The sequence below is a fragment of the Musa acuminata genome, chromosome BXJ3-1 (genome assembly GCF_036884655.1).
Source record: "Musa acuminata AAA Group cultivar baxijiao chromosome BXJ3-1, Cavendish_Baxijiao_AAA, whole genome shotgun sequence".
NCBI lineage: Eukaryota > Viridiplantae > Streptophyta > Magnoliopsida > Zingiberales > Musaceae > Musa > Musa acuminata.
In genome coordinates, this window is record NC_088349.1 from 4,399,070 (window position 1) to 4,421,441 (window position 22,372).

Consider the following 22,372-nt stretch of genomic DNA (forward strand, 5'->3'; position numbering starts at 1 on the left):
TCTTTTATGTAAATGTAGGAATTGTCTTTTTTCAGTTTTAACAATAGGAAGAAATGACATTAAGAACAAACATACTGAGGCAAAAAAAAGTCAAGTTGCTTGAGAGATAAGAAATCCAAGTATAGAAAAACTTCCAAATGAATAAAAGAACCCTTCGAAATTAAATGTTGGTTGTTCTATTCCTAAGCATCTCAAGTTTTTGATCTGAGGTAGTGTTTGGAACAAATAAGCTTCATACACTTATAGTAGCTTTCTCTAGTATTTATTTATTTTTATTTTTATTCTCTAGTAAAATTTTTGTGGTCTTGTACTAATATGCTAATTGACTTACCTCTTTTAACTATAATATTTTTAAATCTTCTTAATACATGTGAATGATTTATTCTTATTTTCATTCAAGTATCTTAACTTTTTTTCTTAAAAGCACGAGTTTATTTATATGTTATTTTTCAATTATATTAGATCGATATTGCTCATTCAACAATCGTCTATATAATTTTTTTCTTATGATATGAAAGATAATAAGGCCACAAAATCTCATGAGTCCTTCTTTATATTATTCATTAAATTCTTATTTTAAAAAATATTTGCAATTAGAAAATATCTCACACGAAGGACCAACCTATTTCCCTAATATTTTTGGGGATAAGGTAATTATGATCCTCAAACTAACATTTTTGGGGATAAGGTAATTATGATGGTTTTAGTTGATCTAAGTTAAGCTTCAAAAACTATTTATAAGAGGTATAAGATCATAATATAGGAATATTTGTAAGGATAATTATATGTTACCCCATATAGTTAGATCTCTCTGATATCCCAATTTCTAGATTTCAAAAATTTATATTAAAATATCTATAATTATAAAAGTGAAACATCTATCTCCATTACCTCAGTATCGTTGGTTTTACCGATAAAAACACGAAAACGAAGGGTAAAAAGATAATTTTAATATCCCAGTTACGTTTTTTATGATAGTGGATGACAATGTAGCTGTGATCACATGTGGCTATTGTAGATGAGAAAATAGAGTAATAGCAAGAGGTAAGGTGACAACGCAAATACTGATGCTCTGCATATGCATTGGTGCAAATGCTAAGCAACACTGATTCAGATACAAAACATCAGCATCTATATTGTTGCTTCATCTCTCGTAGTCATTCTCCCTTCTCATCTACAATAGTCACTCTCGACCCTTAGTGCATCGTTGTTCGTCACCATCTAAAACATAATTTATATTTTTTTGCTTATTTTTTTCTTACTTAAATATTTGTACCAATGGGAAAAAAATAATATTCTCTTCTTAAATAAATAACTAATATGTCTTCACACCCGCAGTACTTACCCGCTCTGTTACCTGACGTCTAATAAAAAATCATTAACGGCCCACTTGCGGTCCCACCCGGAGCATTTGATATCCGCCCAAATAGCTGGCTTATCTAGCACGCACGCACGGAAGCTGTGGGGGAAGACATGGGACTAAACGCATCGAAGAGGGTGGAGCGAGCGCTGACCTCGTCGCCGGAGTTCGACGCCACCTGCGAGGCGGTCTACAATTGGTGCCGCGCCGAGGCGCAGCACGCCTTCCCGGGCGTCCGCCGCTATCAGCTCCTCGACGCCGCCGCCCGCCTCCACGCCGAGCTCGGGGCCCTCCCCCTCGTGCGCCGCTGGGTCCCTGCGCCCCCCGGCCGCGCCCAGGTCGACGCGGCGTTCCGCAGGACCATCCAGGGCGGCACGGAGGACCTCAACCCGACCGATTTCCGGGCGTTTGCCGGGGACCTCTTCCGGGACGCGGTAATGGCCGGCGCCGGAGGGGCGGTGGTCCGCCTCATACCGATCGGGGCCGCTGGAATCGCCGGCGTCGGGGTGGCGACCCGTGCCGGCGCGGAGGTGGTCGCCAGAGTGATGGGGGTGTACGCAGCCGGCGTGGCCGCTGCCGTCTACCTGAGCTTGTCCTGAGGTGAGGGTTAGGGTTGTAAATTTGGGGATACTCGGTGGCCATGGTTGAAGTCAGTGGCTGGCCTCACAAGATATGGACATGGGAAGAAACTGTATCCAACGGGTGCCTGTAATATTATCCAATATAATGTCCCCCTTTTTTACTTTCTTTTTTTTTTTATAATATTATGCTGTTATCATTTAATTATTATTTATTTTGATCATCTTATCGACATAATTAGGGATTTGACTTAATTATCTTGATTGGATTTTCTAAGTACTAAATAAGTAATAGGCATCTTTATAACGTAATGTTCCAACTCCTTAGAATCAAGTATATGAATTTAATTAAAGACTTATATTCTTTAATTAAATTTACTTGGATCTGTTCAAGAAGAATAATTTGTGATGGACAAGGTCATGTTCAAGCAAATGTTGGAAAGAGACCACTAGGGCTTTGACATCCAATAACACAATCAACAGCTGAGACCATTTAGCATCAGAATCATCCACAAACAGCAGTAATCACGAACCACCAACAGAAACATTTGAACAAGCAACACACACACAGCATGACGTTGTTCTGACAACTGATGAACATTCGATGGGCTTCAGTTAATAAATTAATCTCACAAATATTACTATCTTACAAAACTCTCACTAATTGCATTCATGTCGGTGTTTACCATTATAATGTTTCCATTATGCTAAGATAACTGATACAGCCCAAACAAAATTAACAGCTGATACATTGCGCACTAACAGCAAAGGAATGAGAGACCATCCAGCCCAACATAGTTTGGCACTGCAAGTTTCAAGATGGGTTCTAATCTCTGGTTACTGTGATTTTTGTCTGGTTTTTTAGACATCTAAACTTTGATAAGCACCTGTTCGCTAGCCGAAATGTCATAGTGATTCCCAGTACATATAGATGAAAGAAGCAGGGTCATATTTCGCCTCGATAGCCTCCTGAACCAAAGTAGTCCCTTCTTGAACCTGCAATAGCCATAGATTTCTGATGCTCCAGTTTGGGGCAGTCTCGGATACGATGACCAAGCCCACCACAGTATGCACAACCTTTAACTCCACTAGCACTGGTAAGAGCATCACCATCTTCCATTGGGTCGTTGAGCTCTGCCAACACTGGCGGAATTCTTTGCTTTGCTTCTTGCAATAGGTGCTTCAAGTCAAGCAGTGTCGTCTCAGTTTGGTTCTTGTTTATAAATGTTGTTGCTATTCCTGTTTTACCGCATCTCCCAGTTCGGCCAATACGATGGACATAATTCTCAATTTCAGCAGGCATGTCGTAGTTAATCACATGCTGGATGTCGGGAAAATCAAGACCCTTGGAAGCAACATCAGTAGCAACCAACACATCCTTCTTGCCAAATTTAAAGGATGCAATAGCATATTCTCTTTCTTCTTGGTCCTTGCCACCATGAACTGCGACGGCTTCAACTCCCTTGAGAAGAAGATACTCATGGATGTCATCCACATCTGCTTTGTTCTCACAAAAAATCAAGACAGGGGGCGGTGTCTTTTGGAGGCATTCAAGAAGATATACGATTTTTGCTTCTTGCTTCACATACTCAACCTCTTGAATGACATCAAGGTTTGCTGCTCCAGCTCTTCCCACATTGACTGTAACAGGTTTCACCAGAGCACTTTTTGCAAAATTTTGGATCTTTTTGGGCATGGTGGCAGAGAAGAGTAAAGTTTGTCTTTGAGCCTTAAAATGGTCAAAGACCTCCCTTATGTCATCCTCAAAGCCCAAGTCTACCAACCTATCAGCCTCATCCAATGTCAAGTACCTGTAACAAAAATTGTAAGATCATATAGGTGAAAGACAGATGGCTGAGTTTTCCTACATGATATGAAATAAACCTTGATGTTCCTTTTCTGGTTCATGATGTTATAGTATATAGAAAAGAAAGCAGAACAATAGACCTTTAAAATTCTTTTTCTTTTCTTTGTGAAATATTTTAGGGGGTGGGGCAGCGGAGGTAGTGGTTGAGTGGTGCAATTGTTCTTATAATATATGGGCACCAATCCTTGCACATATGCTAGATGAATTCACAAATAGCTAATCACAGTTAGATCTTTTAGCGCATGCAAGGAACAGCTAACAATTTTTGCTGAAAATATCATTAGTTATACCAAGTTCATTGGATATGGTTGCCTAACATGACACACTTGCAAAACTTAGGGATGTTTGCTTCCAAATTTTTTTCCATTTTCCACTATAAATTGATGTAATGAAGCTAGAAAGTAAAAAAAAAAAAATCACTTTCTAGATAATGCAACTTTTTCTGAAACTCCACCTTTTCATTTTCTAATAAGATTCATAAACTACTAAAGTAGCTTTTTAGTATTTCAAAGCATCACATGTAAGTAGTTGAGAAGCATCTTCGCTCTTAACCATAACCACAGAGGTCAACATCATTATTGCTACTATCTTTGTCATCATTTAAAGATAAGGCTTCGTACATTGACACTTCCCAGAACCCGTATTGGCGGTAGCCTCGTGCACTGGGTACACTATTTTATCTTCATCACTACCATCACCTTTTGTTATTATCATAGGTCATCACCACTGCTGCCACCATAGTCACTGCCACTCCCATCATGGTTGTCATTATTGCAACCATCATAAGAAGAGCTGAGGGATGAGAAAGAGATGTATTTTTCAAGTTTTGAACCAGCAACTTATCTTTTTAAACTTTCCATGTAGATATAAATTAGAAAAACAAAAATCTAAGATAGAAACAAAGAAAATGATTTTTGAAGTAAAGAACACCCTTCATGTTCCAGTCAGAGATGAAGAAGAATCTGTGTCATGCTACAGCCTTTTTAATCTTATTTCAGTTAATGTAGCTCTTCCTTTAGTTAGTCTCCAGATAATGAATAATTTCTCTTTTTATTTATTTACTTTCTTTGTAATCCGTGAATGAAAATCTTTAGTGAAGATGCTGGAGAACATACCACAATTTCACAGGGAACAATTTACTACACTATGACAAGGGATTCTATGAGATTGTGAAATACAAAGCAAAAAAGGAGGCTTACCATCTATTTAGTGTGTGCAGGACGACTGTTAGGAAATGATGACTAATGTACTACTGATGGAAAATGAAATAAAGATCCATCCAATCAACTTCTAAATGTACTGGACTCGTTCTGGACTCTTTGTTTTGAGACGGTAAGAAGAAGTTCAAAAAATTAAAAAAAGAGAAGTTTGTAGTTTAATCTAAGCAAAATAAACTACAAAGGATATCAAGACAAGTTAAAGTATCTGATCAATTAGGTTATTAATATTTGTCAAAAAATAATAAAATTGATAAAGTTTGACAAGATGGACCAAGCTGATCAGTTAAAGTTTAAAGAGTAACCATACACAACAACATCGATAACAAAAACTTCATTGCCACAATCATAGAACTGTTGATTGGTTAGAATAACTCTAACATGAAAAAAAAATTAATTACCAAACAATTCAAAAATAGCAAAAGAATAAAACTATTCAGCCAAAAGCTCTGTTCATTGAAAGAAATTACATGAAGTTACAGAGCAAGACGGTTAATATAAAGGAGAGTGAATACCATGTTGACAAAATAAATGCAGGATCACTTCCTACAACATTTGGTAAGGAATCAAAACTTGCTTGTGCATGAATATTGTTGAATATCTTTTAATAGCCAATCCCAAACCTAGGAAAAGGATAGATCAGGAGATTGTTGACAAGAAAACCATTATATTAACACATAAATGCAATAAAAATTAACAGTCATCGTTCTGCAAGATTAAAATAGGAACTTCACCCGAGTCCATATGATTAGACTAGCCTAGTGATTAAAAAAAAAAGTACTTCTATAATTTGTTAGCTCCTGGTTTAACTAAAATGTTGCCCTTGACAGATCGATAATGTGAAACAATCGATGTAGCCAACCCCAAATAGTTAAGAACATACGAGCTCTTGTTGATGCTATGCGGGTGGCATTGTATGTTATGTAAGTAACAGGGGTTGTATTTGATAAGAGAACTGTAAGTTTCTAGATCTATGTAGCCCTCAACTGATCGATAAAGCCAACCCCATATATTTAAGGACACATGAGTTCTTGTTGTTGCTATGTATGTTTACATTGCATGTGTGTCCATAAGAAGTTAGGGAAGTAAAAGGGGTTGGATTTATAAGAGAACTGGAAAAGTATCACAACTGACCGTCAACATTAAGATCAAGTAATATATTTAAGAAAGTCTTATTTCTTTTCTTGTAAATAACTTCTGAATCTAAAAGTAATAAAAGATGCAAGTGCCAATATACGGAAGAACTTAATAGCACAATGACAAGCAGGAAGACAATGATTTTATGACTAAATAACAAGTTAATTGTGTTAGATTATTTAGTGTAGCTAACAGTTATTTAGAGGTCTAACAGACACTGGTAACACCCTCATTATGACAGTTGTATTGTTCGCAAACAAGTGAATATTTACTATCCATCCACGGATAGGTCAGGAATATTTGCTGTCATCTGGTGATAGAAGTTCATGAAAATCTCTACTAGATTATTTCTGCTAATAGACAAAAATATTTTGTTTTGAGGAGTTAGCAACAATTTACAGAAATGGTACACTTGTTGGAACATTAAAAAATTATTAGAAGGAACCCGAACACTCTCTTAAGATGCATTCCCGCCTTTGTGCAAGTATTAATCAAGAACACTGCCCCAAGGTAAATTGGGACTATCTGCCTGCATTCATGATCATGGACGATGAAGACGAGATCTCTAATACCAACAACAAAGGAATAAAGGAATGGTGCAGGAAACACAGAGAAATAAAAAGATGAAATCATTCCCCTTCTTTGCAATCTGGGAAAGATGTATAAATAGGTTTAGGGATGTGGGAATGTGCAAAGTGACACTTTCCTCAGGATATAACCCTTGTTCACTCACAACATGAGAGCATTCCCATCCATGAGGAATGGGGAAAGCAAAGGTTCGCAAGTTCCCTATGGAAGGAAAATTTTGTGGTTGGTAAACAAGGATCAATTTCTTAGCAAGGCACAAAATGTATTGTCAATGATCAATTCCACAAGATCTACTTTTGTTGTTTCTTATCATCTAAAATTTTTTTAACTCAGAGCAAAAGGAAGGTAAAACGAATATCTTTGTTATGAGAAAAGTTTTTCCAATAGAAGAACCTAAAGATAACAAATAAGAGTTAAAAATTTCTTGTCAATCAAATAAGTCAATGAAATTAAGATGCAAGATAAATTCCATCACTGGTCAAATAATGTTCAAATTTTTAGATGATAGAAAAACAACCCAAAAGAATATAAAATAACATTGAGAATCTTGGCCGAGTGACCACAATGAGAAACTGGATTGTCTCTTGCTGCAATTGGAGAGGCTTAAGTCTGGATCTAGGGGCACAGTCCTACACAATGTAGAACCCAGTGTGAAGAACAGAGCAAGCCCAAAGAGTATCCCTCAAAAAGGGACCGGCATATTCATTTTATTAAGGGAAGCCCCTTCTTGAGTTCAGGTAAGGGCTTGATGAAAACCAGTCCACCATCTAATACCTTCAATCCAGTGTTAGACTAGTCATAAGCCCTAAATGAAGGATGCTAGTGATTTAACAGCTTTGTGAAAGGATCTTGCAAATAGCTTGATGTTCAAAGGCAACTGAGGATACAGTTTTGAAGAAGTTCAGTGCAGGAAGACTACAGTCTACGAAAGAATATCATCAAAGAACTACTAATTGATTAGAATAATGTTGAAGTACATTAGTCAAACAATAACAATTAAGGAGCATAAGAATCTTTCAGAAATTGTAAAACTATATGAGGCTGAATATTCTTGAAGCATATTCATTTCCTTACTTGTTATCAGCATACATTAGAAAGTGAATCCTCACATGACTTACTATAATATGTTATAACATAATTTGCTAATGATGTCGACAGTCTGCAGCAATCATACCTGCAATTATCAAGATTCATCTTCTTCTTTCCAAGCAAATCTTTCAATCTCCCTGGTGTGGCCACAACAATATGCACCCCTTTCTTCACCACCTCCAGCTGCGACCTCATATCAACCCCACCGATGCATAGCAGCGGCCTCAGCTCCGGGCAACCATGCTCCTGCAGTGGAGCCAGGAACTGCTCCACAACCTCATAGGTCTGCCTTGCAAGCTCTCTCGAAGGGCACACAACGAGCCCAAAGGGACCCTCACCGGGCACGATTGGCATCATGATCTCCTCCTGCATTGCCGTCATAATCAATGGAAGCACAAAAACCAGTGTCTTTCCCGATCCGGTGAATGCGATCCCAATCATATCCCGCCCCGATAGGATCACCGGCAGCCCCTGCACCTGTATCGGTGTCGGCTGAACGATCCCCTTCTCTTTCAGTTTCTTAAGGACGGGCTCCGGAAGGCGCATATCGCGGAAGTTCTTGATAGGGGGCGGCACGTTCTCGCCCTCGACAAGGATGTGCCACTGGCGCCGGATGGCGTCGGCGTGGAGGGCGGGCATACGGCGGATGGCCAGCGGCGGCTTCCAGCCGGTGGAGATGGGGTCAGTGTAGGTGATGCCCTTGGCGAGCTCGCGGACGGACATTAGGGTCTTGCGGTCGGAGAGGTGCTCAATCATCTCCTTCTCCTGCTGGACGAGCTGCTCGGTGGGGCTGACCTCCGGCAGGTCGCGCTTCAGCTGGGAAGCCTTGACGAGTAGACTCGGCTTGGCCTCGGCGGGGGCCGGCGGGTGGTTGGCTTCGTCCGCGTCGGCATCGCCGGCGGATGCAGAGCGGCCCTTGCGCTGGAGGATCTTCTGGGCCTCCATGGAACGGCGCTTATTGACGGGGATGTAATCCTGGTAGTCATCATCGTCGTCAGGGTCGGCGGTAGACGGAGGAGGGGGTTTCGGTGGCGCGTCGGCGGCAGCCATCGGTGTTGGCTCCAAGAAGAGAGGGTCTCCAGAGGAGGGCGGAGAAGGGTGATTAGGGGTCGGAAGTAGAATTGGGGTCCAAACAATAGATTGTGTATGTACATACACACAATTAGGGCACACAGAGAGTATGTATTTACTCTCTAATTTTTATTTTTTTCCCTTAAGAAACGTCCACACTTTTCAAAATCCTAATATTATTCCTATTTCCCCTCCACACTGCCTTTTCTTTGGTTGTGTTGAATAAGACATTAAATAATAATAATAATAATAATTATTATTATTATTATTATTATTATTATTTACTTTGAACCCGTTTAGAAAAGAAAGGAAAAAAGACATCGCATTTTACAGGGAATTCGACTTTAATATTCGTGCCATGTCTTGTGAGTTGTGACACGTAGCATTTATAGGGATAAGCTTATCTAAAGTCGGTCCACAAGGCGTTCCCTCATTGGACTCTCATCGTCCCCAGCACTCGCGCTCCACACGACCTGTTCGATATGTGCTGGATCTGATAAAGATTCTCGCCGCGACGCGAGGCAAAGAACGCAGTCCTTCGAATTGTAGCAGCGAAGGGGCAAGAACGCAACAATGGCCTCCCTCACCGCCGTCGCAGCCGTTCAACCGGTGGCCGTGAAAGGCCTCGCTGGGAGCTCCTTCAACGGTAAGAAACTCGCCCTCAAGCCCTCCCGCCGAGCCGCCCCTCGCGCCAACCTCAGGTCTACCGCCGTGGTTGCAAAGTACGGTGAGAAGAGCGTGTACTTCGACCTCGAGGACCTCGGGAACACCACCGGCCAGTGGGACCTCTACGGCTCCGACGGCCCCTCGCCTTACAACCCTCTCCAGGTAGGCGACATGGTCCAATCTCGCATCGCCGCTTCCGTTTCGGGATGAGTCGTGTTTCGATTGATGCCGATGAGTCGTTTGTCGAATTGCAGAGCAAGTTCTTCGAGACTTTCGCAGCTCCTTTCGCTAAGAGGGGTTTGTTGCTCAAGTTCCTGCTGCTGGGTGGCGGCTCCACCATAGCCTACCTGGGAGCCACCTCCTCGGGCGACATACTGCCAATCAAGAAGGGGCCTCAGCTGCCACCTACTCCTGGGCCGCGCGGCAAGATATAGGTGATTTGTGTGAACATCAATCAAATATGCTCGATTATTTTCTCATCTGTATTGTCGATATCTACCTGTTTGATCATCTTCCCATGTAACACCTGAACCTTTGTACCCCGTCTTACACATGTTTTACTTATGCTGATCTAGATGTAAGAAGAATGATCTGGAAATGGTTCCTTTCTGCTCAGTTTTATCCTATTTAATCTAAGGGAATATACATCATAGATGTGATCACATTAGCTGATGCTGAAGATTGTATGGTTGCAACAATTTAGTCTTCTCTTGAGATGAAGGTACATGTAACCGACCTTAGCTCAGATGGTAGAGCGGAGGACTGTAGTGTGGCACAGATTAATCCTTAGGTCGCTGGTTCGAATCCGGCAGGTCGGAATATCATAACTTCATTTTACTTTTTGGATCATTTTCAGAATTCTGCTTTAAAAAGAAAAAGAATCTAATTCACTAAACATCTGCCTCTTTTTTCCTCCATTTAGATCGGTCCAACCACAATACGTTTGTTTTCCTTCATATATGATTGATTCGTTATCTTATTCACCAAATAAGACCTTACTATTTTGGGAAAACTTAGGGTATTATTACATGAGGTGCTACCGGGACCTTACTAGAAATAATAAAAATTAATTGAATAGTATAAATAGGATATTGGTTTATTACAAAACTCAACAATGACAAGAGATTCATACAGCTTATAATAATTAAAATAATGGTATGTTTCGATTAATTATTCTTGATATATATATCTAAGCTGTACCCTATGAATGTGACCGACCTTAGCTCAGATGGTAGAGCGGAGGACTGTAGTGTTGTGGGACAGATTGATCCTTAGGTCGCTGGTTCGAATCCGGCAGGTCGGAAATTCGTAATTTTAGTTTCTTTTTGATCATTTTCAGAATTCTGCTTTTCCAAAACAAAAATCTAATCCACTAATTTTTTTACTCCATTTAGGTCGGACCTAACACCGTATGTGTGTTTTTTAATATTGGTTCACTATCTTATTCATAAAATAAGACAACGAATAAAATATTTTGGGAAAACTTACGGCATTGTTACATCAGGTGCTACCAAGACTTCACTAGAAATAATAAAAACTAATTGAGTAGTATAAATAGGATATTGGTTTATTACAAAACTCATCGATCAAGAAGTTATTCATAAAGCTTATAGAAAATAATTAAAATGGTGGATTGTTTCCATTAATTATAATTCATATTTATATATATAAAACTTTGCTGCAAAGTTTGTATGTGACCGACCATAGCTCAGATGGTATAGCGGAGGACTGTAGTGTGTTACAGCTTGATCCTTAGGTCGCTGGTTCGAATCCGGCAGGTCGGAAATTCATTATTTTATTTTATTTTTTGGATCATTTTCAGAATTCTGCTTTTGTAAAAACAAAAATCTAATTCACAAAGCACCTGCTTTTTTCTTTTTTTTTTCTCCATTTAGGTCGGCCCAACTACAGTACGTTTGTTTTCCTTCGTCTAAGATTGGTTCGCTATCTTATTCACAAAATAGGACGACGAACCATAGAACATTTTGGGAAAACTTAAGACATTGTTACATCAGGTGCTACCGGGACCTTACTATAAACAACAAAAAATAATTTAATAGTATAAATAGGTTATTGGTTTATTACAAAACTCAACGATGAAGGAGAGATTCATACAACTTATAAAAAATAATTAAAACGGTTGTTTCCATTAATATTTATTGATATATAAATCTTAGATGTAAAAAGTGTGTGTGACCGACCTTAGCTCAGATGGTAGAGCGGAGGACTGTAGTGTGTTTACAGATTGATCCTTAGGTCGCTGGTTCGAATCCGGCAGGTCGGATGTTCATTTCTTTATTTTATTTTAGGATTATTTTCAGAATTCTTCTTTTATTAAAAAAAATCTAATTCACTAAGCACCTGCCTCTTTTTTTCTCCATTTACCTCATTTTTCCTTCATTTAGATGAGTCCGACTATATATGTTCATATTGTATAATAGTATTTTTTTTTAATGTAGCATAAAAATAATATAATATGATATTTTTGATATTATTGAAAATAGTATAACACATTAGAAAATTATTACAATATAATAAAAAAAAATATAATATTTTTTATATTACTGAAAATTTATAATTTAATATACCTTAATACCCCTTTACCTACCTCACTTTTCGTTCATTTTTCAATGGATCGATCCAACTATAATATAGTCGTGTGATATAGTATTTTCAACAATATAGAAAAATATTATGATATATTATAATATAATATAATAATTTGTTTGTATAGTTGAAAATATTATAACACCATCAAAATATATTACAACATAAGACAAAAATATTATAATATAATATTTTTATATTATATTATAATATATTTTTTGATATTACAAAGAATATTATAATATAGTATAAAAATATTACGAAGAAATCAAAGTTTTTAATTTCATACTATACTATCCAATGCAAGCGATGTATATCGGTCCACTAACCTATCGGCACGCGGATTGCCCACTACTAGATGATACCAGATTTTTTGTTCGTATTGGACAATATGAGATTGTACTGACAATAACAATCAAAAATTCAACGGTTACCAACCTTTACCATGGGATACTAGTTGAACCAATTTATATCAATTTTAAATAATCAATTTGACTATTGGATACATTCTAAAGTGTTTTTAAACCATTACCTTCCTCTATTTCACTTTCACGTTCTCTTAAACTCTTTTTTACTCACATATTCTCACATTTTAACTCTCTTCAACTCAACAAACAATAATTTATAGATTAGATCAAATTTAGATGACTAATTGAAGACACATATGATTCAAAATAATTAATCTACAGCCATTATCGTATTGATACACTATCAATGCACTAATGACATACAATATATCAATACACTATGTCGTAAGATTAATTTCAAGATTGTATTTGATAAACATATCATATTGATATACATATACATACAACCCCGATTCACCACTTTTGGAGGCTTGATATATGCGTTTATTTTGGTGACAGAATATTGATATATGTGTTTACTTAATTTATTTGAAACTTAAAGTTTAAGTTGTATATAAAAATAATCTAACAATTAAAATAATTTTCTCTATAGATAATTTAATATTAATAAAAGGATAATCCGAAACATACTGAAATTATGAACCTTATGCAAGACTACTCATCAAAATCCAAAAAAGAAATGTAACACTCTTCTTACCTAATTTATATTAGTTTTGTTAAAACTATACTAAATGTAAATTTATTTCTAACTTAAAAACTTCATCATTTTTTTTAGATATTTTTGAAAAATTTTATGTCTATTTTAGACGTAACACTCGCCGGTAAGACACAAGATTAAAAACCTTGCTAAGAATACTATAACCCTATAGGTCGATTAATATAGAAAAAATTGATAGTTGACTCTCAAATAAAAAAAAAAATAAGTATTATGCAGAAAAAATACTGCTAAATAATTATGAAAATGATGGTTACTTTTCGAATAAAAATCCAAAAAACAGATATTTTTTTTTGAAAATTCGTCCATTTTTATTTTTGATTAATCTTATATTTTCTCCGGTTCAATTAATTGGTTGGCCTTATCAATTTTCAGCTATACTCGAATCAACTTTTGGTTTTCAAGTAATTGAGAGTCTTTCTCATTATACAATGGATTTGAATTACCCAATGAAATATAGAAGAAACATGAAAATGGAGTATTTAAGTCCATGCTTGACTCTGCCATCTTCTTCCTTCGCTCAAAACTACTGATCTCCTGAGTGGTGTCATCAGCCAACTACACGATTAGATGCATTATAAATTATTTATATTTATTGATAAGGCTTGAAACCTTATCGATGATGGAATAATTATCAATAATATTGCATAGATAGCATATTTTAGTATTTGGCAAAAAAGAAACATTATTTAGTCCATAATTAATCCTCTAAATATTAACATTGTGTTTAACTATATGATTAAACGCACTATAGTCTATTTATTTTTCTTGGACTCGAAACAAATCCGGCCCGGCCCATTTCCACAAACCCTAACCCTAACCATCATGTCCTGATCTCGGCCCGTCTCACCGCCCTATAAAAGTGGAGTCACACCGGAGTGGGGTCGTATAGGGGCGGAGTCGAGGGAGCCGCGTTCATAGAAACCCGGTGGCCGCTCGCCGTGGGAAATGGAAACCCAAGAGCGGCCTCCCTCCTCTCCGCCTCCACATCCACCTCCCTCCTCTCGGCCGCCCCTTCCCTTACCCGACGTCGTCCCTCCTCTCGCGGACGCGTCGGTAGGCGGGGTCACCCAAGGAGCAATGGAAGACCCCGTGGTCGACCCTTCGGCCGTTGATCTCGGCTGTGACCCGCAAGAAGGCGCTGGCGACTCTGAAATCGACCCCCTTCTTGAAGTCGACGCCTTCCCTGATGCCCCTGAAGACCTTATTCTCGAAGAAGCGGAGGCGGCTCCCTCCGGTCCGGAAGTTCTCTCTGACGAACTCCGTGATCAGATCGTTCGTCAGGTTCGAATCGTACCGTAGATATACAATTTCCTTATACTTGAGGACGAATCGTAGATATCTGCGGATGCCTTTGTAGTTGGTTCGTTTTTCTTGAGTGTACTTATCTACCTTAGTAACAGGCAGGAATGATTGGATTGGGAGGCATAGGTAGTCATATTGATGAAGCATAAGTTGTTGTTTAAAATGATAATGGAATTTTACAACAAAGAAAAAGATTAATATAAAATATTAAATAATAACTATTGCATGATGCGTATAACAAACACACGTTACAATGAGTAACCTGGTGTCTGAGTTAAGGAATTGGACGCAACATTGGTAGTCGCTTATACCTTATATCTCAATGGAGCAAAGACATCTAGAGTTGTTGCATTTAATCTAATTTTTAGTTGTATCATAGTACCAATTTTAAGGGCTAATACTAGCATAAATTATTAGGTAAATTTATCTCCAATAAACAAAATTTAGTGAATTAAACTCAGTGGCAGGGGTAATGTTATGATTATAGTGCAGTGTAGGATCTCCTTTTTCTTTGATTAATTAATTGATCACTTTGTAGGTAGAGTACTACTTCAGCGATGAAAATCTGCCTACAGATAAGTTTTTGTTAAAGTTCATCAAGAAGGACAAGAAGGGATATGGTAAGTTTTTAGACCTTCTGACTTGCTGGATTTATTTTCTGTAGCTCAATATTAGTTGCATTTATACCCAAAAAGGTTTTCATTTTGTGTCTGGTGGTAGATGTGATTATATATTCATTGTTGGTTGATTGTTGTTGTTCATATGAAGAGTATGAATGATTAAGTTGCTTAGAGGCCCCAATCAGAAGTTTAGTTATTCAAAATATTCTTCCAAATGATGTGATCACGCTTTTCATTCCATCAAGTCCACTTTGACATGAAATAAGATGTAGGTTCACATATGCTGTGGTTTGTTCCTTTCTTTATTTTGTATAATCCTGACAGTTCATAATAAAATCCATCAAGTTCACTTTGGTTGTCTTTTTGTATTATATCTATTAGTTTTCTTCTTATTTTATAGTGCATTCTTTTTATGGATCATTTATTAATATTTTTTCATCCTTCTCAGTTTTTTTATGATTGACTAGGAGGATGGTTCTATGCTTGTGTCACAATGCTTGTATCAATAGGTTTGTCAAATTCTTTGAAAATTTCTTTGAAAAACAGTATTTAGTTCCTTTTTCAAGGATCATTTATCAATATTTTTCAGCCTTCTCAGATTTCTATGATTGACTTATAGGATGGTTGTATGCTTGTGCCATAATGTTTCTATCGTTAGGTTTGTCAAATTCTTTGATAGTTTCTTGATAAACAACTCCAGAGATATACTGTACATATATTATTAAAACATGAAACCAAGACTGAGGGAGAAGTTGATGAAATAAAGCAGGTACTGATGACAGGTTGGCCCAACTAGATGATTCTCCTGGTGCAGCTATTCACAGTTGTGCTGAGCATCTAGTTTGTCTGAATGACTACTCAACCAACTGCCAACTGATTCTCTCTATCCCTAAGATTTTTGTAATATTCAAGGATTTATGCTTTGTTAATGCCATTATCATTTTCTTCAAGAATTCCTTCTACAAATAACCTATTTTTTTTATTATTGTGGTTTCACACTGGTTGCAACTTCACATTTTTTTTTGTCTTTGAACTTATTTCTGGACATGGTTTGTTGGAAAAGCTACTCTCCATGTCCTTTTTTGGTATATTTTAGTACTTCCATATAAGAATACTGTCTACAGGGCCTCTTCCCCTTGTACCGATATAGTTTCTCTTTGTCTATTTTGTATTGCAGAATCAGTTGACGTTCTGACGGTTTCTGAATAGCTGATACAGTTTGTTTTGTCAGCCTCTTTTTTCTTTTTTTGCTTCTTAGCATGACCTCTATACTTGTTAAGGGACCATGAAGACAGAATATTGATGATCCTGTACTTGATGATTGCTGCCCAGTGCGGTACTGAAGGTGGCTCATCAGCTTGATTTTCTGGCAGGAAGTGATGTCTTCCTTACTCACCTGAGCTTGTCCCTCGATAAATTATTTTACGTTCATCTTGGTGTGTGTAAAATGTCTGCAGGTTCTATCAACTGTCTGTAGTAATCGAAAATTGTAATTACTACCAGCAGATGCTTTACCTGAACCAACTATCAAAGTGCTGTTTATCTACTCTAGGTCTGATTGCCTGCTTAATTAGTTCTACATTTTACTGTTTGTAACACTGTTTAAAGGAGTGAGTACCTATAGTGATCCCGAGGCAAATGTTAGGTTCTAAGTTACCCCTAGTTCTCTCAAGCTTATCATTTTTTTGTTTGCTATCACTTTAACATGTAATATAATAGAATTGACATATTAGTTTGGCAATGCAAAAATTTTGGTTGATACTTTTTTGGGTTTCAGGACATTTTAACTTTTAATTTTGTGATTGCTATATATTTTATTCAGCATGGTTATTTCTTTTTCATTTTAGTTTGTTTAAGCCAATTAATTTTTTGGACATTAATTAACCCCCGACTATGGGATTGACCTAAAAGTCTCTTTATAAGATGTTGTAAGCCTCATCTCCCCAGCTGTGTGTAACCACGCACAATCTGCCAAAGTTGGTCAATATGTGAACCAACTTAGCAAGTGATCTTACATTTTCCATTGAGGATTTAACAATCCAAGGCACAAGTGGATATTCATTTGAACATATAACTATTTCATTTGCTTATACAATCCTATGTTATGCTTAAGTCTTTGAGTTGTGTGCTGTTCAAATCCGCCAAAATCACTCTAGCTTCATATCTTACTTGCCTCCTTAGCATGCATGAGACACGTCTAGTAGCAATAATGTCTCCCCATGCATTTTTTATGATATATCTTGTACCTGGAGAGTTAGAAATTTCTATTGTATAAGCTATATCGACACAACTCTCTCTCCTCAATCTATTATATACCCCCTGAGAACTCTCATAATTGCTATCACACCCCAAGTACAACTCCAATATAAATACTCAAAAAGTGGCCACATTCTACTAATACCATCACATGAGGATAATCTCAATTTATTACAAGAATTTTAAATTTATTATATTTCAAACATTTAACTTTATATCAATCACAGTTTAAAGTATATTAGAACTGAAAAATGCATATCAGAAACATTGTTGGATATGATAGTCTCAAATAGGAAAGAAAGGAACAACAAGAAAGAAAGTGCCAAGTAGGATCAATGGATGAATAATATAATAAATGTTTAGTACACACAACGAAGTTGATCAATTTATATCAAGTACACAACATATCAGACACATCATCAATGACACATGAGAAGTTTGATTTCTAGATGACTTCAGCTAACTGAGAGGAATTGTGTCACACACTTAACAGTTGGAACAATGTCTCACTTGCTACGACACGTCTCCCTTACCAAGTAGAAGATCATCTAGCAATCATGTCTAATAGTTCACTGATACCCGAAGGTATCACACTACCAATACTGACCTACCGTGTAATATAAAAATGGAACATACCCCTTAGTTCAAATATTAATAGTTCTTGAATCAAGATCCAACCTACCCCTTAGTTCCATTATCTTTGGGAATCAATTTCATGTTTTATATTACCTACTTCTCTTGACTTGTTGATGCTGATGTCACCCATCATATGTATATATGCTTGGATGTGTTCATGATGCAATTTGAAAATGATGATATAAATGCATGACACTGAGTATTTAGGATGGACATTGATTCTTGTCGAGGACCAAAGTCCTGTGACGGTAGGGTGATGCCCATTGGAATTACGAGCTGTAGCTAGATAGTCTCTTATTTGTTAAGGGAGGCGTGTTGTCGCCATGGTGGGTACGACAACACTTGATCATCTGTTGCAAGTGCAACATGATGCCTTTCCATTCGCTGAAGAGTCTAAGTCAATCGAACGTCTCATGTGCCATTGATAGTGTATGATATCTTGTGTATGCTTGATATAAATCTATTTGCTTTGTTGTGCATACTGAGTGTATTCCAGTAGAGTTTATTATTCAGCCTTCCATTGAGACTTTCTTTTTGATATTCTGTTTGGCACAACCCTACTCTTCAATGTTACTAAGAATAGTTGTTGATTTTTTTGAAAGACACATGACAATTGCGGGCATTAGCATCAGAAACACTGCAAACCTATTTAATTTAAATACCCTTCTATCGTCAGCTTAGACTTTTGTTTATTCTAGTAGCTTTTAAACTGTGATTGAAATAAAGTTAAAACTTTTGAAATGTAATAAAATTGGATTTTTGTAATAAACTGAGATTATTGACCGGTGATGATGTTAGCAGAATGTTGTCACCTTTTGAGTATCTGTATTGGACTTGTGCTTGGGGCATGTTGTCTGAACATATTGTAATAGCCAATTACTGGTTGACTATTGTTGTTAACATATAGTGCCTTTTTGCACCATGGAAGAGGTTATAAATTTTAATTTACAATTATGATTTGTGCAAATTTATGCAGAATCAAATTTGTAATATGCTGTGATGTAGAATAAATTTATGTTATTGTGGATGAAATATGACTCTGAGAAATTAGGAATGAAATCATGAATTTAATTGAAGTAAACTGATTTGTACAAGGAATTTTGGGATTGGTGTTGAGGTTAGGGATTGCGCTGACCTCAACTTGGGCTTGGCCTAGTACTAAGAACGCTGACAAGGCTGAGCGTTGACACATAATAGAACTAGAACAGTTATAGTTTACATAAGAAAATGTCGTGTAATGGAGTAGACAATAAGACTTTCTTAATGATATGAAGTTTGGCTGCAATATGGCCTTCATCGTGTCATACATATTATTGAATACAATTTAGATAAGAACACAAGGAGTTGTGTTACTCATTAATCTGTAACTGTATTCTATTTGGTTCTTGCAGTTCCTATTGCAGTTATTGCATCCTTTAGAAGAATGAAAAAGCTTGTTCAAGACCTATCTTTAATTGAAGCTGCACTTAGAACATCCTCCCAGCTTGTAAGTTGTTGCATAAATTTTCTTGTTGTATTTTCTTTCCTTGCATATATGGCCTTTTAATTATATGCAGACATGTGGAATTTTGTGCTCTTTGAGGTGGTTATGCTGGTGACTTTATTCAGCAAACTAAGCAAATTGATATATTTACTGCAGGTTGTTAGTAAGGATGGGAAAAAAGTGAGGAGATTAAATCCATTGCCAGTTGTTGCAACCACTGAAGCGAAGGTACATTTTGTAATTTCTTAATCTTCTCTGACATGTTGATCTATCCCAGATTGGTGCTAATTTCCAAAATGTGACTGTTAACCTGCTAGTCACGCACTATTTTAGTGGAGAATTTACCAGATGATAGATCAGAAGAAAATATGCAAAGAATCTTTGGCAAACTTGGAAAGTATGTTATTGTTATATCTTTAACTAAAGAATCCTTTGGGAATCTATTTGTGGAAGCTTCTGCTTAAATTGTTTAGGATTGTGAAGATTACTCTCCATGATCCACGATCAGTAGACAAATCAGCAAGTAACTGGAAGTCTGGAGCCACAATCAGCTCTAAGGTATACAAAATTTTGTGTACACAAGTGACCAAAACCGGTCTTCATTTACTTTTTATGGGATGTATATGTAGGAAATAAATGGCTGTTTTTTGGTGATTAGAGTTGAACTTGTCTGTGTCCAGTGTCTAATGTTTATTTTGCCGGTACCTTTCTCAGGTGCATGCTCTTGTTGAGTACGAAACAGTTGATGCAGCTGCGAGTGCTGTGAGTGATCCATTTATATCTAAAGATGTTTTGTAGTGCTTATATGAGAGTAGCATCATCACAAAGTATTGTTTTCTTTTGTCACTAACTCAGGTCAGCTCTCTGAATGATGAAAAGAATTGGAGAAGTGGCATGCGTGTCGAGCTTTTGCTCAAGAGAATGGTAATTTGCATCCTGTTTTGCATTTCTTGGATTGGCTGACTTATTTTCATAACTAAAGTCATTTTATTTCAGGGAAAGTATGGGCTTGTCCCAAAAGGACGCAAAGCAACATCCGTTGAGAAGAGCAATAGTGCTCAAGTAGACGAACCAACTGCAGATAGGGAGAAGAGTTCATTAGACAACCATGAGGAGCTACCCACAACTGAGGTTGGTCGCTTCTGAGTTTATGCACTAGCAATGTCATTTGGTATTTGGTTTCCTAAAAGGTCCAGTTTATCAAGTATTTAAACCAGATGTTTATATGCAGCTAATTGAGACGGATGCACCAACACAACTATAAACTTTAACATCTATCATGGATATTTTGATAGACAAATAACAGCATCATGAGATTTTCTTTTTTCCCCTGCCCATTTGGTACCTAATGTGTCATATGAGCATTCTTAACATAATGGCATTGTGACCTTGAATTACTTCCTCCTCTCCCTAAATCCTTGTTTATGTAGGAAGGAGAGCAGGGTAAAGGTGTTCGAAGGAATCGATACAAAAGTCGAGGAAGAGGTCAAGTTCGACAAAGTGATAATGGACATGGTATAGTACCTTATGGCTTCTCTAGTCCCGTCATATGTTTGTTTACTTCAGCTTTGTATTTCTTTCAAGCATTTTGGGTTGTCATTTCACTTCTTTTCAAGAGAAAATGTCAGGAATCTAGTAATATGTTGTCACTACAATCAGCTATTAGTCATAGCTTGACGTAGAACACTGTAAGGACTGGGAGTGCTAGTATATTTTTGGTTTGCCAACTGAAGTTTTAACTCCTAAAGTTCTATGTCCCTAGGCCATCTGTTCAGTGTGGTGAGTTACTTTTCACCATCGGACATGTGGGCATACCACTAATATTTATATAGATGGCCAGATAGCATAAGCTTGTATGATAGATATTCCATGCATTTTGTTGATGTATATCTGCTATGCTGACCAGATTGTGGGTTCACTACTGTGTTCATAACTTTTGTATATTATAAGAAAATTACATTTTGAGCGTGCATGACCATGGTATGTTCCTTGCATATTTGCCCGGTATGTTCAGTTTATTAGTCCATGTAATTCTCATCATTCTTCTCCACAGGCCATGGACGCAATCCCCCTGCTTCTGCTTTTGATTTTCCAAACAAGCCTGTACAAGGGCCGAGGATGCCAGATGGAACAAGGGGTTTCTCATTTGGACGGGGTAAACCTGCCATTTCTGACCACAAGCCTGATCAACATAAGTTATTTTGAGACTGGTTCACAATCAGTGATACTGTGCCACTGTAATCCTGGTCTTCTATGCATGCCAAAATTGATGTGCTTCAAGCAACAAAAAAACCTGTACATTTTCTAAAATCCATGTTTGTAAATCACACTTGACATGTATCGGATGATGAGGGTCACAAGCATAATCAAAAATCTTTTGTTTGGTTTGATGTGGATCAAACTTGACGCACCTTTTTGATTTCTAGGATAAATAAGATGTAATACATTGGCTAGATTTCAAGCTATTACTATGTTTGCCTTGTTACATGTATTTGCAAAGTTAAAGACCAACCATAACGTTGTTCAGGTATATGCTTGACAAAGATTCCGCATTAGAGCAAAGTCTTCTTCCGATTAGTCTGTGTTGAATCGGACTGGAATCTGAAATCTAAGTCCTTCGATGCATCATATCTCTTTTACCTATCAATTTGGTCTCTCAGACTTGAGTTGTCGTGCAACATCATTTGACCTTTGGGTGCTGGAAATGGACTCTGGAATGTGTGTTCAGTACTTGGATGTTGAGGAGTCGTTTGTCCTACCACATCTGCGCTTTTGGGTGCTAGTGCGTGGATGTGATGGGAGTATGACT

The 22,372-nt window shown here is 37.3% G+C and overlaps 4 protein-coding genes and 3 non-coding genes across 7 annotated transcripts; 6 read left to right on the forward strand and 1 right to left on the reverse strand.

The window, feature by feature from the left end:
- The first annotated feature begins 1,388 nt into the window (after positions 1–1,388).
- Positions 1,389–2,102, forward strand: LOC103986427 (uncharacterized). The gene has a single exon (XM_009404451.3). The coding sequence runs from the start codon at positions 1,474–1,476 to the stop codon at positions 1,957–1,959; it is 486 nt and encodes a 161-aa protein (XP_009402726.1). The 5' UTR covers positions 1,389–1,473; the 3' UTR covers positions 1,960–2,102.
- Positions 2,103–2,485: 383 nt separating this feature from the next.
- Positions 2,486–8,982, reverse strand: LOC135628617 (DEAD-box ATP-dependent RNA helicase 35-like). The gene is made up of 2 exons (XM_065135383.1): positions 7,922–8,982; positions 2,486–3,749 (listed from the first exon to the last, which is right to left on the reverse strand). The coding sequence occupies exons 1-2, from the start codon at positions 8,884–8,886 to the stop codon at positions 2,885–2,887; spliced, it is 1,830 nt and encodes a 609-aa protein (XP_064991455.1). The 5' UTR covers positions 8,887–8,982; the 3' UTR covers positions 2,486–2,884.
- A 387-nt stretch (positions 8,983–9,369) lies between these two features.
- On the forward strand, positions 9,370–10,188 carry LOC135628628 (photosystem I reaction center subunit VI, chloroplastic-like). The gene is made up of 2 exons (XM_065135414.1): positions 9,370–9,735; positions 9,828–10,188. The coding sequence occupies exons 1-2, from the start codon at positions 9,481–9,483 to the stop codon at positions 10,005–10,007; spliced, it is 435 nt and encodes a 144-aa protein (XP_064991486.1). The 5' UTR covers positions 9,370–9,480; the 3' UTR covers positions 10,008–10,188.
- A 116-nt stretch (positions 10,189–10,304) lies between these two features.
- On the forward strand, positions 10,305–10,391 carry TRNAY-GUA (transfer RNA tyrosine (anticodon GUA)). The gene is given in 2 exon segments: positions 10,305–10,341; positions 10,356–10,391. It is a non-coding gene; the product is annotated as a tRNA-Tyr (tRNA).
- Positions 10,392–10,786: 395 nt separating this feature from the next.
- Positions 10,787–10,876, forward strand: TRNAY-GUA (transfer RNA tyrosine (anticodon GUA)). The gene is given in 2 exon segments: positions 10,787–10,823; positions 10,841–10,876. It is a non-coding gene; the product is annotated as a tRNA-Tyr (tRNA).
- Positions 10,877–11,769: 893 nt separating this feature from the next.
- TRNAY-GUA (transfer RNA tyrosine (anticodon GUA)) lies at positions 11,770–11,857 on the forward strand. Its single transcript is given in 2 exon segments — positions 11,770–11,806; positions 11,822–11,857. It is a non-coding gene; the product is annotated as a tRNA-Tyr (tRNA).
- A 2,283-nt stretch (positions 11,858–14,140) lies between these two features.
- Positions 14,141–21,953, forward strand: LOC103986402 (la-related protein 6A). The gene is made up of 11 exons (XM_009404415.3): positions 14,141–14,547; positions 15,107–15,188; positions 19,472–19,566; positions 19,720–19,791; positions 19,881–19,960; positions 20,037–20,121; positions 20,278–20,325; positions 20,419–20,487; positions 20,560–20,694; positions 20,994–21,078; positions 21,617–21,953. Exons 1-11 carry the CDS (start codon positions 14,212–14,214, stop codon positions 21,766–21,768), a joined length of 1,239 nt encoding a protein of 412 aa, XP_009402690.2. The 5' UTR covers positions 14,141–14,211; the 3' UTR covers positions 21,769–21,953.
- Positions 21,954–22,372: the final 419 nt, after the last annotated feature.